General features: G+C 38.1%; 1 protein-coding gene across 1 annotated transcript; it reads right to left on the bottom strand.

Moving 5' to 3' along the window:
* Positions 1 to 1,312: 1,312 nt before the first annotated feature.
* On the bottom strand, positions 1,313 to 18,452 carry LOC101171003 (beta-1,4 N-acetylgalactosaminyltransferase 1). Its single transcript, XM_020704642.1, has 12 exons — positions 18,396 to 18,452; positions 17,325 to 17,384; positions 12,732 to 12,946; positions 12,463 to 12,645; positions 10,545 to 10,651; positions 10,016 to 10,053; positions 9,744 to 9,924; positions 8,590 to 8,682; positions 7,045 to 7,232; positions 6,812 to 6,952; positions 2,391 to 2,628; positions 1,313 to 2,293 (listed from the first exon to the last, which is right to left on the bottom strand). The coding sequence occupies exons 3-12, from the start codon at positions 12,944 to 12,946 to the stop codon at positions 2,091 to 2,093; spliced, it is 1,587 nt and encodes a 528-aa protein (XP_020560301.1). The 5' UTR covers positions 17,325 to 17,384; positions 18,396 to 18,452; the 3' UTR covers positions 1,313 to 2,090.
* Between the last annotated feature and the right edge of the window lie 1,242 nt (positions 18,453 to 19,694).

Raw genomic sequence — 19,694 nt, 5'->3', positions numbered from 1 at the left:
TTCCTTTTTTACTTCTACCCTTCCTCTCCTCTATTCTTGATCATAATTTATTATTTAGTTCTCCATGCCTCTGTTTGGTGCAGTGCGATTCATGTATTGTCCCTCTTTTCCTCTCCCCTCCTGGGGAGTGGGAGTGCTTCCAGACTCCAGTTGGCTCATCCGTGCTCCAGTTCCTGACCGTTTACCTCGCCTTTGCTCCTGCTCCTACACCTGGCTGTGGATCCTGCCTCTGGCTCATCTCTGGCTCGTCTCTGCTCTGTGCCTGACCGAGTACCTCGTCTCTGCTCCTGCTCCTACACCTGGCTGTGGTTCCTGTCTCCGGCTCGACTCGCGCCTTTGACTGTCCCCACAACCACGGCTGGATAAAGCTCGTCTGCTGGACTTTTATATATGTAGTTGTAGATTTAGATAAGTTAATTCTTCTCTAAGAGTTCTGGTAAATCGCCTGTCCGTCCTGGGGGAGGATCCCTCCTTCATGTGGGCACCCCTGAGGTTTCTTCGTTTTTTCCGGAATCCGGTTTTTTTGGGAGTTTTTCCTTACCGCGAAGGGGGGTCTAAGGGCAGGGATGCCAGTATAGCTTAGTCAGTTTGTTAGTTCATTTTAGTATTTTTCTATTGAACTCTTTGTATTCGTGATCCTTTTGATTTCATGTTTTACTTCGAAGCCCATCGAGACGACTGTTGTTGTGATTTTGGGCTATACAAATAAAATTGAATTGAATTGAATTTTTCAGAACAAGGTGAAAAGCTGTAAATGTGCATTTATGTAAATAACAAAAAATGAAACACTTTAGTTTTAGGATAAGGAATAATATCACAATAGTTTGCGGGTATATGTAGTAATTTACATTTGATGATGAAAAAAAATCTGTTGGATTAATCAAACCTGATGTTTTACGTACAATCCCATGCTGCCCCCTGCAGTCCAGCAGCTGATAATCCTCCGAATATTCACTTCAACACTGTAAAACCTTGACCTGATATAAACTACAAGAAGAGTTCAAAACAAGGAAAAATATGATAAATATAAAAACTCATCTAATTATTTCCTTGCTTGATGTTATGAAGGTAGCCAAATTATTATATTTTTTTCCTGCGCATAATTCAAAGAGGCCTCCAGACACCATACCCTTTGGGTTTTGCCTTTAAAGCTTGAGGAGTGTTTCACTAATTGGCAGGAAATAGTCCACTTCAATTAGAACACGGTGTGTGTGGATCTGGCCAAATATCTACAAAGCCAGATGCTACAGCCTGGCCTGCAAACACAAGTACACAAAGGCGCATGTTTAAAAAAAAACAGTAAGCTTCTCAATCAGGGTCAGCAAGTAAAAGACTTTTATTAAACCGCAAATGTTTCATTACAATTATTGTTTGAACAAAACACAAAAATTAGGCTTCCCTACCTAATGTGCTTACACCTAAGACAAAAGCAAAGCTTTTTGGTGCACAAATGGACTCATTAGCAAATTCCATTTACAGCAACAATGGTTAACAAAACAACATTACAATAGAATAGTACAAAAACGACGGTTAATTTTTTAATGTATTCTACAACATATGTATTCAGGGACAATTAATCACAACAGGAAGTTCCCCTTTTCTAATAGATTTGAGGCCTTTTTAAATTGTGTGCTTTTGCTTTGTTATGTTTCCATCTTGTGGAGAAGTTTTGCAATGACAGCCTGACTGAATGTAGACTTCTAAAATAGGATTTTTTTTCTTGAAGATATTTACTTTTTCCAGAAAAACAATCACTTTAATTAAAGTAAAAAAAAAAACAACTGAAAAGTGTTTTTGTTTAACTACACCTTTGTTTTTACTTTATATATCAGGGTTTCATACAACATGGACTTTGGAAAAGTTGATGGACCTAGAATAGGTTTATATAACCTTCTTTAAAACCTGTCAAGGTTTTCTTCTGGCAATCAAGTTTCAGTGATTTATTTGACTAAATGCACAGTGCTGTTCCAAAACCACAGACACATGCAAAGAGTGGGCAGCTCTTGGTGTTTACACGGTAAAAACTGTATTTTTGTCTGTCAAAGATTTGTAAAAAAACAAAGAAAATCAAGAACTCTTGAGGCTTGCTTTCACTGACTGGTCAAGCACTGAAATCTGTACTTAAAGTAAAAGATTTCATTGGAAATATTATTTTGGACACTGTATCGGAATTTTTCATACGCTTTGTGCTTGTCAGTTTTTTTCCAAGGAAGGATAATCTTAGATGCGTGGTTTATTATGACATCACTACACGAGCCAATGTGGAGGAGGCCCAGTCCATCAATGAAAAACTCTGAAATAACAAAAAAATTATTTATAATCATTTAGTATTTTTTTTTCTCTTTTAGTTCCTTTCTCCTGTCAAGTTCCTTTGACAGGAGAATACTTACCTAAGTGGCCTCTTCGTGACAGCCGGGGGTCAAAGCCAACCTGCAGTATTTTGTCTGTCCGTCCCATGAAGAAGTTGATGACGGCATCTGCGACCACACAGTTGGGAAATCCCTCAATGACATGATGGTATCCAAGACGTATGTGCAAACAGTCACCCTCAGGTCCTCCTTCGTCAACTGAAATGGTGTGTCGGAATGTGGCAGAGTATCCAGTTACCTCCCTCACGGCGCCGCCAACCTGCAAACAAACCGGTTAACTAGGTGAAAACCAGTTTTTAACTATGTTGAGTTCCAACACTCAATTTCTCTGGCCAATATTTTCCACTTGTAGTGTTTTCAAAACTAAATTAATTAGAATAATAATAAAAAATGATGTTGCACAGTTTCAATATTGAAATAGAAAAAGCTTCTTGTTAAAAAAATTCTTAAAAACCCTTTTTATAGCCAGGCTCTGCTGGTGTATTTTACTTTGTCTATGCTTTTATGAGTTTTCTTACATTACAATGTCACTTATTTATTCATCCTTTTTCAGCATTCATTCATTTTCTAAACCTGTTTTGTCCCTTTCAGGATCACGGGGCTGCCGGAGCCTATCCTAACAGCTCGTTGGCGAGGGCAGGGGACATCCTGTCTCTTGCAGGGACACATATCACACACCCATGCACACTCACATTCACACCTATGGACAATTTAGAGTAACCAATTAACCTATGAAGTATCGCACCCACTGTTTACTCGCCACCTCCCCTCTGCACCCTATCCCAGCAGGCACAGAGTTTTTAAAGCCTAATCGCATAAACTGAAGCCCGGTTTCTTTCTCATGGCCACAATGAGGCTGCTGCAGTAACCACAACCTAGCAAAAACACCTAATTTAGTGCAACATTATAAACAATCTAAACCGTGTATTAATTAAACAGATTAAAAAAGTGGGGATTAGGGGATCAGACAGCCAGAACCGACAGCCTCCCTGATGCAGACAGCTGACTGAAGACACGATAGACAATGTTAAATAGGAAAGATAAATATAATGTTTAAATCCTAACGTAAAAAATAAAAGTAAAAAAAAAAAAACGTTAGGATACGAATAAAATAATTATTTGAAAGAAATCACGTCCAAGTATTTTGAAGACACAGGGCCACATTTACAAAGATTCCTAATAAAGAGGGCAAAATTACACGTGCACACAAATGCTGCACGTGTAATTTGGTTAGGGTTTGCGGGCAATCAACTAAAAGTAATTGAGCATTGCATAACAAGCAAAAATAACAGGATTCAAACGAGGAATGAGCAACTTCTATGAACTGGGCCATTCAAACAGCATTCTTTTACTTTCTTTTTGTTTTTTATTTTACAATAAAATGTTAGGCTGTATACAGATGCACTTGTCTAAGCACCAATAGCGAAAGAGCTGAAGAAAACGCCTCTGCATTTGAAAAGTGAAAAAAGGTGAGGATTCTTTAAACTACCGTAATTACGTTTGAGGAAGTTGGGATCATGTTGGGATTATTTTCAGTCAAAAGTCAATGTGAGCAGCAAACCTGAACCAAGACACCTGTTTTCATATATGAGACTTCATGATTTGATTCAATACAATATTCAGTCACATACCACAAAAAGCACTTTTTTTCTGTCGTAGTGGTCTGCCTTGGTCAAAGATCACATCTGAGAATACGACAATCATTTACAACTATTTTATTACTAGAAATCCTTTTTTTCTATTGGAAACATCAAAAATAACAACTGTTTGGGTTAGCATTTGATGGAATTGAGGAGGGTCATCTTTACCTCCATATGGGATTGGAATGTTGTTCTTCTGGTTACTAGTAATTGACACAGAATTTAAGGTGTTTAGCTGTGCTGGCTCTGCTTACTTTGGATATTTTTTCACTTTACAAGGAACCAAATGTTTTTAGGGTTTGAATGTTTTTGAACCTTAGGAGGTCATAATAGTCTAGTCATGTGTGTTTGTTGATTTAGTAATGATGACACAACCACTGGCTGTTGAAGTGTTGTAAAAATGGCGAAATAGGCTTATCCTGTTGGGAAACGCCTAGTTGCAACATCTGATTCCAAGTAATAACTGCCAGATAATGCAAAGATCAGCCCTCCTCCTCCAGCTTAGATCCCTGTCAGTGACAGATAAACCAGTTTGTGAGAATAAAAATCTGTAAAGACTGAGAAATTGGTTAGCATCATAGAAGCTGCTGAGGAGGTTGTGCTCTCTTTTTACCTTTACCCAGAACACATAAAACCTGTTTAAAATTTTGAATCCCTTTGCCTTCGTTGAGTACATCAGTGGTTTCTAAGAGGCTAATTACAGAGAACTGGTGGACTACTTAGTCACATAGAACATGATCAATCATCTCACCTTTAATGTAAAAAAAGACAGAGTGTAAATAAATAAAAAAGAATCACCAATGAATCAGTAAGAGAAAACCATGCATGTTCAGGGAGAATATAAAAAATCCATACAGGAAGGATCTAGCTGGAATCCTCAAACAAACAGTCTCAGGAGTGTGTCTAGCTCCAGGCCCTTCTCTTAATTTCTGAGTATGACACAAATCAGGAATTATCCGACGTTGCACTTCCATGAAAAACCACAGTGGGAAAGTTACAGAAAGCAAGTCACCATCGACTCCCATTTCAAAAAGTCTGATTTTAATAAATTGATGTTCATTGTGGCTCCTAAAGATTTTAAAATTATTTTTCTTTTTCAATTAATCACTATTCATTAAAATTCTAGGGGTGTGGGGGATACTTTATAAATTTGCTGTTTTGATTTCTTTAGAGCACTGTGACAAACTGGCGACCTGTCCAGGTGTCCAGGACAAGGTTCGGCATTATAAAGTGGGTTAAGAAAATGAATGGATGGATGCTTTCTTTAGAGATGAAACTGTGCTTGTTTACAGAGAATTATTGCGTAAACCCAACAGAGCTTTAATTTGACTGTGTCCTGCTCAATTGCCATTTTCAAACTTCTGTTGATGTTGGTGAGGTAAACTTTGGTCGTTGGTGCCGTTCAACTTGAAACTTTGTCTTGCAAAATCTAGTGGGTGCACAAGCTTATATATGTGGTCTAGTAGTTGAGCGGTCACATGGCATTCACTAAAATCGTATTAACCCCTTGCTGCAGAAAACTGTAGAACAAGTGACCCTGCTCTGGTTGGTAGTTGGACAAGTTCATCAACACAACTGAACCAGTAGTTTCTGCAGAGTGACAGTAGTTCATCAGATATTAGCCTCTGAGAAAAATGGCACAAGTACATCTTTCAAAACTCAAAAACCACAATTTTTAAAAGATTGGGTATTTACAAAAAACGAGATCTAAAAGGTCCTCAGAGATATATAATTATGCATATTTGCTAGTCTAAGAGCTGATTCTTTTTGTCTTAATGGCAGAACACTTTTAATAGCTTTTTGCATACATGAACGACCCTGGGAGTATTTCAGGCAGGTAACTCGAGCAGTGCGTCTACCTGGTTACTCCTTCCCGCGGGCGATTCAGTCTAATTAACTCACTTGTTTAGCGTCCTACTTCAATTCCAGGTGTGTGGTCCAATCCCTCTTCTCCATTTCTGCGAGCTCTGTGTTCATCACCCCACCCTCCTCCCCGGCTTCCCCCTTTGAGCTCCGTTAGGGGTAGTTTAATACCCAAAGTTTTCTATGGAGATCTTTGTTTTATCTATCTGAACAGAGCCTTATACCAAACTAAAAGAAATATGGAAATAAATCTTCTTTACTGCATGAGTTGTCTGACTGAAATGTATTGCAGAGTTACCTAATCTAACCATCATGTAAAGTTCATCCTACAAGTTGCCCTGTGATGAATTGGTGAGCTTTTAAGTGCTCCTTCATTCTGTAGTGGATGAAGGAGCCTTCTTTTTAAAAATATTTTCTTTTTACATTTTTTAATCACCTAGTAAAATGGACAAAATATTTCAGTGTGTCTTTTTATGCTTATATGACTTGTGTTTGCAGACAGCAGCTCAACCAAGGCAACATCCTCATCCTCAGATAAGACTGTTGCTTGGCCAAGCAAATGTTGTTGCATCACAAATAGTTAAAAAAACAGGAAACAAATCTTTCTCTAGATAAGAGGAGCTTTATTTTCTAACAGGAAAGTGTGGTGGTAGTGTCTGACCTTTACTTCTTTATGTAAAGTTTTGCACTAGCTAAACAGTTTGTCAGCTGCACGTTGATTCTCCCTGTGAGCTAGAGAAGAATAAAATCTTTGAGAAATACAGGTACTGTCTGTCGTGTTTCATATATTTGCAAGAATGCAAATATACAGTAGGTGTGATTTAAATAAGTGAGTATTGGGAAGGCAGTCATGTGACCTAAACTGTGGTCTAATGGCTAAACTTTTTGCAGTGTTTAGCACCTCCTCTCATTTGACTATTGCTTAAACAATATTCTCACCAGGTCCAGAGTGGTCCTCTCCAGGATGTCAACCATCTTTTCCAACTTAGTGTTGGCAGTAAAGATGAAATCATCATCCACCCATAGCACATACTTGGTAGTCACTTGAGACACTGCCAGATTTCTCCCTGCAAACCAGCCCTGTGCAGTGAAAGGGAAGGGCAACACGTTTCAAATTCACTGCTTGAATATCAGAATGAAAGACACAAATAGAATATATGCAATCTCTTTACCTTTCCAAAGGGCATAATATAGTGTTCAATGTGAGGACCAGTAACTGGCTGAGGGTGTTCATTGTCATCTGCGATCACTATGGTGACAGTGGGATAATACTGCCGAATGCTGTCGATGAGATCTTTGAGTTTGTCATAGCGCAGAAAGGTCTTGGTGGCAATGGTAACCAGAGCAGTAATGTTGTACTCTTAAGTAAAAAACAATAAAAAAACAAATAAATGTCAGTAGCGGCACAGCAAGACATCACATCATACTCTTTATTACCAAAAGTATTGGCTCATCCATCCAAATGATCAGAATTAGGTGTCCTAATCACTTGGTGTGGCCACAGGTGTATAAAATCAAGCACTCAGGCATGCAGACTGTTTTAACAAATATTTGTAAAAATGCTTTCAGGAGGTCACTGAATTCCAGCGTGGAACTGTCATAGGATGCTATCTGTGCAACAAGTCCAGTCGTGAAAATTTCCTTGATCCTTAATATTCCACTGTCAACTGTAAGATCTATCATACAAAAATGGAAGAGTTTGGGAACAACAGCAACTCAGCCACCAAGTGGTAGACCACGTAAACTGACAGACAGGGGTCGGCGGATGTTGAAGCGCATAGTGCAAAGAGGTTCAATTCAATTCAATTCAATTTTATTTGTATAGCCCAAATTCACAACAGTCGTCTCGATGGGCTTCGTATCGGTAGGTTCCCGTCTTTCTGCACAGTCAGTTGCTATAGACCTCCAAAATGTATAGGACCCTCAGATTAGCCCAAGTACAGCATGCAGAGAGCTTCATGGAATGGGTTTCAATGGCCAAGCAGCTGAGCCACACATCACCAAGTGTGATGCAAAGCAATTGATGCAGTGGTGTAAAGCACGCCGCCACTGTTGAGACACGTCTAGCGCTGTTGAGACACGTTCTCTGGAGTGATGAATCATGCTTTTCCATTTGGCAATCTGGATTTGGAGGTTGACAGGAGAACGGTACATTTCAGACTGCTTTGTGCCAAGTGTGACATTTGGTTGAGGAGGAATTATGGTGTAGGTTTTTTTTTTCCAGGACTTGGGCTTCATTCTAGTGAAAGGAACTCTGAATGTGTTAGGATACCAAAACATTTTGAACAATTCCATGCTCCCAACCCTCTTCCAACATGTCTGTGCACCAGTGCACAAAGCAAAGTCCAGACAGACATGGGTAACAGAGTCTTGTGTGGATGAACCTGACTGACCTGCACAGAGTCCTGATCTGAACCCGATAAAACAGCCTTGGGATGAATTTGAGTGGAGACTAAGAGACCAACATCAGTGTGTGATATCACAAATACGCTTTTGGAAGAATGGTCAAAAATGTTTAGAATCACACCCCTCAACCTTGTGGACAACCTTCCTAGAAGAGTTGGAGCTGTAATAGCTGCAAAAGGTGGACCGACATCATATCAAACTCTTTGAGTTAGGAATGGGATGGAACTTTAGTTCATATGCAAGTAAAGACAAGTTAGCAAATACTTTTGGTAATATAGTTTGCAACTGGGTTATAAAAAGTGCTCACAAACCTCCACTGTATCCAGAGTTGTAAAGTTTTGGGATGGTCTTATGTCCAATTTTGATGGTAAAGAATGCCTGATAATCTTCAGTTGCAAACTGAACTGTGGAACAAAAAGAAACCCAAAATAAATGCAAAGTCAAGACAGCAGGAGGTTATTTCACAACTTAAAAAAAGATGCTGTGATTCAAAAAGAGAAATCACCAAAAATGACAGTTTGAAAATGTTTTAAATGATGCATTACTTCTTTGTCACGCTTTTTAACTGTTGAATAAAATTTCTATCCAATCCTTGACTACATTTTAAACATTTGTATTACTCCATTTCTTAGAATGTAACCATTTCCATCACAAATTAGTTTCTTCTGATGTAATGTTCATTTTTCTTTGGAAATTATCACCTGGAGGTTTATCAAAAAATCCTATGACATAGTGAGCAAGTAAGTCAAGTTTTTGTAAAGGCAAAGCCACTTTTCCCAGAAATGATCACATAGTACTTAACAGAAAAGGTCAAAATGATATAAACATTTTCCAGGATAAAATGAGTTACAAAACATATTACTGCAATGACAGAATAAAAATAAAATTACAAAATCTTATAAATACCCCTCAATTAGGAAAAAGCCTGTCAAATCAAATCAGACCTTCAGGTGAGTATTATAACCCGCAGCCAAATCAATAGTGTAGAGACAGAGGGTTCCAGAGTTTGAGACCTATTGTTTAGAACACCTCTAGTATCAAAATGTATGTTACAGACAACCAATGAAATTTGATCTTATAGTCTAAGAAACTGAGAAGCTCAGAGAGATAGAACGATGAGTCTGACCATGACTCTTAGCTGGCAAACATTCACTTTACACCCCTCCCATTTTTTTGTTATGGTGTATGTTAAATATGATCCCAAAAGAAGCTCATTCCGCTACACCTCCACCTTGAGGAAAACTGTGCACAGAGATTATAGTCTTTTTAAATGGCTGTAAACTGTTATTTTTTATTTGTTTATTTATCATTATTTGCTGTATCTGTCTTTTTTTATGGTTCGCATCTGAGTCTGAAATAAAGTGAATTATTGTATCATTTATTAAAATATTTGCATCTTTTTTCAACATCAACAACCAACAACAAAAAGGCTTTTATAAGTGGTAAAAAAGATTTGTATGATCACCTGAGTCTGCCGTTTTGGGATGAAACACGACGCTTGTATAGGTAACGAACTGTAGCTGTCGGTTCAGAGCAGACAGGTGGGTGCCTGAAAGTGTAATGTGCTTCTCCCCTTCTCCCTTCAGGGACACTCCTTCCACTGTGGCAGCCACATCAAAAGTCCCTAGCTGTGCTGTCAAATTAACCTATTTGAAAGAAGAAAAAAAAAAAAACATTTAATTCATTGTGAGTCAAACATAATATGAAATCCAAAGTTGTAAATAGACAAATAACCACCAAATAGTTAGATCTTTTATTCAGCTTGAGACTCAAACCTACAAAGAGAGAACAGTTAGTAGGAAAAAAATGTCATCACAGAGTAATAAAGAAGGATGATTAAAATAAAATAAATAAAAAAAGGGAAACATGATGTCTTTTTTTTCTTTTGCAAACGTGTACTACTTAACTGTTTGCCACTTCAGCATTTGTCATTGTTAATAGTTTTTTGTACTTGTCATTTCAAAAGGACAAGGAAATGATGCATGATGTGAAACTGGTTGAGAAGTGAAAAAAACAAAGGTCTATAATACCACTTCACCATGCACATCTGTACTGCTTAGCAAAATCCAAACCTTTGCAGAACCCAAATAAAGCGACAGTACTGGGCTTTTGCTAGCGTTTTAAGGTTGATAGGCCTTTTGAACACTGTAGTAAATTATCTTGGAAAAAAAAACATTATGCCCCCTTTTAACTGACAAGTGATAAAACAATAAAAACTTTAAAAAATATATATATTTTGGTAGTTTCATGCAAAATATGTCATTACCAGGAATGATGATGGTTTTGAGGGGCTGAACCTCCACTCCTTGTGTAGGATACTGGAGGGGGTTGTTGGCCTCAGCCACAATCAGCAAATCTGCAGGACTTGAAGACCTTCAACACATGTGTGCAATGAGAATCGCATAATTTCTGTATTTAAATACAAACAAGAATTTAAAAAGAAATGTATTCTTCTCTATGCTTTCAAAAGTGAGAACAATTGCACTTTATAAATTATTCTTTTGCTAAAATACTGCTTCTTGGACAAAAACTGTCTAAAACCAAAAAGAAAAGTCTAAAGAATGGTGTCATATTTCTCAAAAACACTCATTTGTGGGGGGAGCAGAAGGCCTGTGTAAGTGAGGAGTAACCACTTCCTGAATTAGTAATTTTTATATTCTGTGGTTTCTGTTGACTCATCTTTGATTCATGTAGCGAACTACATTCACCAGCCACTTTGTCAAGCACTCCTATTCAACTGCTCATTAAAGCAAATTTTGAAAATCTGCAAATCACACACACATTAGCAACTCAATGTTTTTAGGCATGTAGACAGGGTTCAGGACGATCTGCTGCATTTCAAACTGAGCATCAGGATGGGGAAGAAAGGTGATCTAAGTGACTTTGGTTTTTGGGTTTAAAGAGAAGGGTCTGAAAAAGAGAAAATATCAAGTGAGCGGTGGCAGTTTTGTTTGGAAATGCCATGTTAAGATCACAGGAGAATGGCCAGACTGGTTCCAATTGAAGAAAGGCAACTGTAACTCAAATAACCATTGGTTACAACAGAAGTCTGCAGAAGAACATCTCTGAATGCACAAGGGCAGATGGGCTACAGCAACAGATATTCACACCAAGTGCCACTCCTGTCAGCTAAGAACAGGAAATTAGTCATTCTTATTGTCGATTTGATGTGTCTTTGGTGTTTATTGTAGGCAAACCGACACCTTCCACAGGGACTACAGTTGAAAATTAACTTTGAAGCTAAAGCTGGTACATTTACAGAAATTTTCATTAATGTGCACCGTCTCTGGTCAAATAAATATTAACTAATTAAATAAAGAAAAATGGACAACAGACGATTGGAAAAACATTTCCTGGTCTGATGAGTTTCCATTTCTGCTGCCACATTTGGATAGTAGGGTCCGAATTTGGTGTCAACAACATGAAAGCATTCACCCATTGAACCTTGTATCAACGGTTCAGGCTGCTGATGGTGGTGTAAGGGTGTGGGGGATATTTTTTTGGCACACTTTGGGCCCCCAAGTACCAATTGAGCATGATTCCAATGCCACAGCCTAACTGAGTGTTGCTGACCACAGTGTACCCATCTTCTGATGGCTACTTCCAGCAAAATAAGGCACCATGGCTGGAATCCTCTTAGACTGATTTCTTGAACATGACAATGAGTTCACTGTACACAAATGGCCTCCACAATGAACAAATCTCAACCTATTAGAACACCTTTGGGATGTGGAAGAACAGGAAATTGGCATCACGGATGTTCAGCTGACAAATCTGCAGCTACTGTGTGATGCTATCATGTCAATATGGACCAAACTCTCTGTTTCAACCTGGAACTAGCAAGGTGTACTTAATAAAGTGGCCGGGATATGTAGTCTGTATGGTTTTCAAACTGTTGTGTGCACATATGTACAGTTCTAAGTGGGAAGATGAATAACACTGAGCTTTTGGAAAGCACTTTGTGTTGTGAATTTTGTATGAAAAATGCCGTACAAAGAAAGCTGATTGGTGATAATTACGCCGACAAATTTTGAGAAATAAACTGAGATTTTAGCAGAAGATATCACTTTTTCCCAAGAAATATTACTATAAAACACAATTTATAGAAGCTTTTAAACCTATGACGGAGTAGTTCAAAAGCAGCTTTTTGTTGTTTAAACCAAGAGTTGTAATGAAAGGTTTACCTGATCTTAAACTTATCGTACTCCTGAGCCCTACGGCGCTTCACACTCTCAGGGTCAGGGTGGTTTTCCAAATAAGCCTTTTGTAGATTCTGGGCCCAAACACCCGGGAGGAAATGATTTAACAAAGGCAAGTGAAACGTTTTCTCATCTGCTTTGCACACACATGTGTTTTGAGCCAAATGGCTGCAGAGAGAAATATGCAAAATTAGATGAAAATGTACATCTACATTTTCATAAGACAAACAATGTATTACAGACCGCTGACTCACTGTGCCACAACTTCTTTAACGTGGGAGGGAACATCAGGATAAAGCCTGATGAGGTTTGCAGTTTTTCCAAAAAGGAGTTCTTGTATCGGACCCCCTCCTCTTGGTCGTATGTCAACTCTTAAACTGGCCCACGGGTTCCAGAAATGAAACAGCGCCCCCAGAAGCAGTGCTGACAATACAATGGTTTTGATGATTTTCTTATGTATGACTTTCATCTAAAAAGAAGATGATAAAAACATTTAAAGAGATACAAGCAAAGAAGAGAAATTACTTCTTAGGTTCTTTTATTATCAGACATGACTCTGACGAATACGAAAGACATCCGTTGAAACATGTCAGGTATGTGGGGGAAAAAAACACCACCCTGTCTGATAATAGAAGAACCTAAGAAGTCAGTTAAAAATACAGACACTATGAACTTTATTGAACCAAGGAAGGGGAATGTTGTGTTTCACAAGCAAGTAGCTGAGGATTATTGCGCTGGGATTTAAAGTTCAACGACGATCATCTTTTGATTTATTTTTAAAAAGTGTTCCCAGTGGTCTTTTAATTATGATTATGCTGTTATTAGCCAAAATCAAATAACCTGAGTTTCCTATGACCCATCTGTTTATGTCCTCTCCTGCTAGCTTACAGCCCCTCATAACTCAAACCTAACATTACCGATGCAACAAACATGGCGAACAATATTGGAGCTATCCAGCCATTAGTTTAGAGCCACATGCCAGCTCAGACGAGTAAAAGGGTGTACGTGGATCTAGTAGTCTACAAGTGGATGCATCAGAATGAAGCGGAGCTTGTGGCTTGCCATAGTAACTTGTACATCAATCAAGCTTTTAACAATGGCATTTTTGTATCTGCTCTTGATTCACAAAGATTTGAATAAAAGGAAACTCAGCAAAGTAATTTTAAGATGAATTTTCTTTATACATGTCCTCCATCGTGAGAAAAATGCCACAAGACCATGTGGGTCTTTAAAGAGCTGTTGAAATGTTTCAACATTTCAGTTTTGTAAACATGGTACAAAACTACGGTACGTAATAAAACAGATAGCAGGTAGGATGTTACAGTTATTCACAGTCTAAAACTTCCTAAGAGGAAGTATGATTGCATCTTAATTCCCCTTTGGAAGGAGATCAGCATTTGTTCCTTCCACAACCATGGAGCAGAAATGTTGGTTCATTTAAATATCAGTTAGGAAAATTATTCTAAATCCAGTTTTTAATAAGACTAACTGTAGACAAATTGCTTATATTTATTTTCTTTCCATGACATAACTGCAACTCCATTCTCTGAATAGTAACCCATTTTTGCCTCTTTTACTAGAAGACATTTCTCAATATCATTCTGTATTTCCCAACCTGCTTTGCTAATCCATTGGGTCCCTGACACTTTATATTACAATAAATACAGTATTAGACAATTATGATACTGTGGCTTATAATCTTGGATGCCTTATGCATGAATTCTGGTTGTATGTAAGCCTTGTGCTATCCTAGGCACTTTAACGTTGGGAGTTGGGTCATCTAGACCCACTAGACAGTGCGCTGAACCTATTTTCTTCAATGATTTGTGATCTTCACTGGTGTCCATGGATTCCATGAAATCTTTCCACCTTTATCCACCTTTGTCATGGTAGGGAGAACACGTCAATGTAAGGATGGGGTCATCTAAGATAGCACAAGGGTTAAGGACCTCAAACCAGTCATCTCTGAAACACAGCTAAAAAAAAGTTCAAAATGTTTTAGTGCCACTTTAGTTAACTACAAACCCGCACCACTTGATGGTTTGATGGTGCTATACTGAGATTTGTAGTTTTGACTGTTTTTTTCACCCCATTTAATCCAATGCATCTCAAAGTCCAAAAAATATGGTATATAAAATGGGTCTGGTTGTCTCATACATACGCTGTTTAGGAATACAATGTTTATAATTGGAAGGAGTCTATTTATTATTTTCATATGGTGTGACACTTTTTGTTGAATCTGCATTTGTGGGACTGTGCACAACCTGAAAAAAAAAGTTTTGTAAAGATTCCTTCTCAGTATATATTAACTGTCATAGACAAAAAAAATGTAACTGCAAAAGTAAGAAGACATTTCAAAACCACACTGTAGGCATGTTTAGCTATCTTGCAAGCTATAACATTAACTCGTTGAGGTTAGTGCAGATTTGCAGATTTCCTCTTTTTTTTCTCTCAAAAAAACACCAAGCAATGTGGTAACGAAGGCTCTGATTCTTCTCAGATTCTTTTGAAGAGTGGCATGTGGGGAAGTTTATTTTGTGTGTTTGAAAAATTCATCAACTCACTATGCATTGTATTATTTTTCCTTTCGTAAGAGTTTTGTTGCCAAAGGGTGATGGGGGGGGGGGGGGGTCAGCCTGTGATGCACTTTGGGGGGGAGAAGCTAACTGCATCAAATTATTCAAAAATAATATTAAATGTCAGTCCTTTAAAATCCTTTTACATTTTCTAATTAAACAGCACTCATTCTGTGACATAATTAAAGCGAAAATACTAAGAGGGGATTGCACTTTCATTTTCACATCCAGCCTGCAAAAAAATTAAGCAAAACTCAATACCGTTAGCATTTCCAGGAGGGAGGCAGGGCAATGTGTAGAGATGTCAAACACAAAAGGCTTTCAGCTATCATTTGCTTGCTCAGCTGTTGGAAAGGACAAGTTTAAAAAAAAAAGAAGAAAAAAAAAGATTAACTCCAATGAAAATTGTGTTTTTGCTGTTTGACATGGTCCTGTAGCACTTTTCACATAATGGAGGATGTAAATGAAGACAATTAAACTTCAAGCATCACACCTGAGGATTTCTTTATTCAAATTGTTATGGATCAGGAGCAGATAAAAGCCTAACATTTAAAAAAGCTTACAGTTGTGACGCAGCAACTGAAATGCCGAAGTCTCCCTGCTCCACTCCATTCTGATACATCCCCTTGCAGACAAATTTGAATCTGAATCATTTATCATTATTACAGTTTTAAATGGTAATGAGATTTGAGCAGCTCTAAAATAGACAGAGGATGTCAGTTGTGCAAAAATGGGAGGTTGACACAAAGTACAAATATTCAAATGTACAGGAATGCAATTGTGCAAAAATGCAGTTTATTAATAGAAGGGGGTAAAGGTAATGTATAAAAAACTGAAATGAAATAAATAACACAAATAGAAAGAGTAAAGTAAGGAGTAACAACTGAAAAAGCCAGATTCAAACTAGGAATCTGTGACTTGAGTATGGTGTGCCTATGTTAATGGGCATGAAGTCGGGCGACTGCCTGAGGGAAAAGGCTTCTTTAGTCTGGAGGTTTTTTTCCTGATGGACCAGTAGCTTCTGCCGGAGGGCAGTACGTTGAACAGAAGGGGGGCCGAATGGGTGCAGTCTTTGGTGATGCAGATCGCTCTGCTGAGGCTGGCAGACGCCTGTCAGGGAGGGGAAGGAGTGGCAGAAATTTCTGTCTGCTGACTCACCACTCTTTGGATCTTCTGCCATTTTGCTTCCATGAGAGAAGAAACCACATGGGGATGTTATTTCCTCTCTGCAGTAGGACATCAACCAGCAGCTCCTGGTTGATGTTGTTCCTCCTGAGTGCCCACGGGAAGTGCAGGTGCTGCTGGCTGCTGGGCCTCTTTAGAATGGTCTTGGTGTTCTTAGACCAAGTGAGGTCAGCTGATATGGTGGTGCTCAGGAAGGTGAAGTTGTTGACCCTCTCCACGCACACGCCACTGATTTGGAGATGTTGTTGCTGCGTCTCCTTAAGTCGAAGATCATTTCTTTGGTTTTGGTGGGGTTTAGGATGAGGTTGTTGGCCTGGCATGATGCAGAAAGCCTGCACACCTTTTCCTGGTATGCACCCTCATCCTCTCCCGTGATCCACCACGGTTGTGTCGTCTGCAAACCTGATTATAGTGTTGCTGGTGTGGGCTGGTCTGCAGGCAGCAATGTAGAGGTTGTACAGGAGTGGGCTCAGCACGCATCCCTGTGGAGAGCCTGTGCTCAGAGTCCGGGTGGAGAAAAGGTGGGGTCCGAGTTTGAGTGTCTGTGGACTGTCTGTGAGGAAGTCTTTAATCCAGGAAAAGATGAGAGGGTGGAGTCAGAGGTCAGAGAGTTTGGTCTCCAGAATGTTCTGGTGTTCCAGGTGATTCAGCAGAGTGTGGAGAGTGAAGTTTATGGCATCTTCAGTTGATCTATTAGCTTTGTGGGCGAACTGGTTGGATAGATACATTGACATTCGTTTTCCTCGCCTCAGCTGGCATCTGGCTCAAAAGATAAAGGATAGATAGCTCCAATATCACTCGCTGTTTTTGGTGCACCGTTAATTCTTGAGCTGGGGTTGTAAGTTAGTGGAGAAAGTGTAAACAAAGGCTAGCCGCAGATGGTTACTTTGTGCCAACAGTCAACTCAAATGTCTTAACTTTTACCATGGAAGAAGTCAAGGGCTCATTCTAGTTTAGAACCACAGAATGTAGTGTGATGTTTTACCTTCACTATAGTGATAGTATAAAAGGCAAAAGCGCCACTTTGCACAGGCCATTAGCCTATTCAAAATTCAAGGTACACAGCATTTGCAAGAAGAGCCTCACCCAGCAATAAAATGCTTCAGTTTTTCCATTGACTCTGCAAACTGTCCCCCATGCTTTTTGCTATAAGAAAGAAAATGTTTATGGTCAAAAGTTTGATCATTGTTATGACTGACTGCTGTGTCACATGCTAAAATAAACTATCTTGTTTTGTGAGAGAGAAAACCTTAGCTCCCTGACTGAAAAATCCTCTACTATTGTACAAAGTCAATATGAGTAAGATGAATAAACTATATATATATATGTGTGTGTGTGTGTGTGTATGTATGTGTGTATATATATATATATATATATATATATATATATATATATATATATATATATATATATATATATATATATATATATATATATATATATATATATATATATATTTATAGTTTATTTATAGTTTATTCCGTATGTAGAGAGAGAGAGAGAAACACCTTACTAAGGACTAGATTGTGTGTGTGTAGTTGTGTGTGTGTGTGGGTGTGGGTGTGTGTGTGTGTGTGTGTGTGTGTGTGTAGGAAGCAGTGTAAGTGCGTTTCTTAAGTTAGATGCTTTGTAAATTGATCAATTCCGATTGGCACAAAAAAGTGTTCAAAGCTTAATTATTTTATTGCAGGTCAAATATGTAGGTAAGGAGACTTATTTCCACACAGGATAAGTAAGAATATTAAAAAAAAGTAGGTTTGTTACTTTGAAACAAAGAAAATTGACACAAATGTATGGCTAAGCCTTCGCGAATCGGAAGCTGTGAATCGGAAGCCAACTTCAGCGTCGTCTAAGACTATGCAAATATATGCAAAAAAATTCCACGTGGGCTAATGTTTATTTTAAAGATATATAAAACCCAGCAGGGGGTTTCTGAAAGTTCTGATTGGTGATATTACATTTTTAAAATTGTATCAGGAGGACTAAGTGTCATCAAGGTTGAGTCAGTCGGTAGAAAAACATCCATGTTTTTTTTTGTACACACGGAAAACATTTAGGACAAAAAATTAAAATCCACCAGAAACCACAAATTAGCGCTCAAACACACACAGAAACAAACTCAGTAAACGCCAAGAATAAAGATTGAGAACTAATTACCTTCCTATTTGATCCGTGCTGAGACACGACGCTGGCATTCAACTCTCTGCTTCCGAGTTTGCATCAAAGTGGGAAGGAAAAGTACTACAGAGATCAGAGCCTGCTGGGCGGTTTGTCAGCGTTTCACTGGACGTAACTCTAGATTTAGACATATTTGTTTATGAAAGAACAACATATATAAGCCTCATTTTGTAATTTGTTTTGGATTGTTTCCGTTCACGTCAAACTACTGTTTTTATTGTACATGCACGTGACCGCCACTCCAATATGTTTTAACATCTCAACCTATCTCCTAAAAAAACAAAAAGACTCACTGCAGAGGTATAACATACATCAGTATGGATTAGAAAAGAAGTAGGCTTTCTTTTTATGGACATGTCTTCATCTTATATGGCTTATTTATTTATTTGTTCATATATTTATTTATAGCCACTTCTTATTTTTTTACATTAAAAAAATCTACACTGAGCAAATGTTACCATACAGGTGCAACATGAAGGTGTTCCCCCCCTCTTTATTTCCATATAGACCGGTGTTTTATATGTGTTTGTCCACTACAAGTACACAACTTTTGTGCAGTTGGTACATCTTGTAATTCATTCATTGTTTTTTTACCTTAGTTATAAGGCACCATTTTTCTATTTAAGAAGGAGAAGAATGCTTCTTTGTCTGTTTTTATAAGCAAAAACTGTCTGATGACATACACCTAAATTTTCATAAATTCATTGTGCAAAAAGTCTGAAAATTTGTGTAAGGTTCCAGGTGCAGGAACAAAAAAGTATACAGTTACTTTAAAGTATTTTAGTAGTTGCTTTGGACTTAAGTGGGTTAACAGCTTCTTAAGTCTTATCAACCACAAAAGAAGAACTTAAAAAAAAGAAGAAGAAGAAAAACCACCTGATAGCTCAGATTAGCTTGTTTCTGTGCCTTTAATAATAATAATAATAATACATTTTATTTAGAATGCACTTTACATTTTAGGTAAAATCTCAAAGCGCTTTGTGGGACTTTTACCATCATCAAGTGAAAAGTATGATGAAGGTCATTAGCAAAAGCATTTTTCATCAAAGTATTGTACTCTCAATCAGGATGCAACTATCATAATAAGGATTCATTTGATCTTGTCATGACACCCCTGTGCTGTATTTAGCAGAGGTGTAGGGACATATTTTCTCTTATCTAACAAAAAGGAGAAGAAAAAAAACAGTTTCTGCTTCATTACTTGAAAGAAAATCCCTAAAAATATGAGAATGTGGAAGCTGTTATGCATGTGTTTGGATGATTGGATGGATGGTCCCA

Source organism: Oryzias latipes, chromosome 7 (genome assembly GCF_002234675.1).
Source record: "Oryzias latipes chromosome 7, ASM223467v1".
NCBI lineage: Eukaryota > Metazoa > Chordata > Actinopteri > Beloniformes > Adrianichthyidae > Oryzias > Oryzias latipes.
This window is presented reverse-complemented; position numbering and strand designations above follow the sequence as displayed.

Coding starts and splice junctions, on each gene's coding strand:
- LOC101171003 (XM_020704642.1), bottom strand. CDS start 12,946: ATGAAAGTCATACATAAGAAAATCATCAAAACCATTGTATTGTCAGCA. Junction 10,652..12,462: donor TACGATAAGTTTAAGATCAG/GTAAACCTTTCA, acceptor CATGTGTTGAAG/GTCTTCAAGTCCTGCAGATT. Junction 7,233..8,589: donor CAACTCTGGATACAGTGGAG/GTTTGTGAGCAC, acceptor TTTTTACTTAAG/AGTACAACATTACTGCTCTG.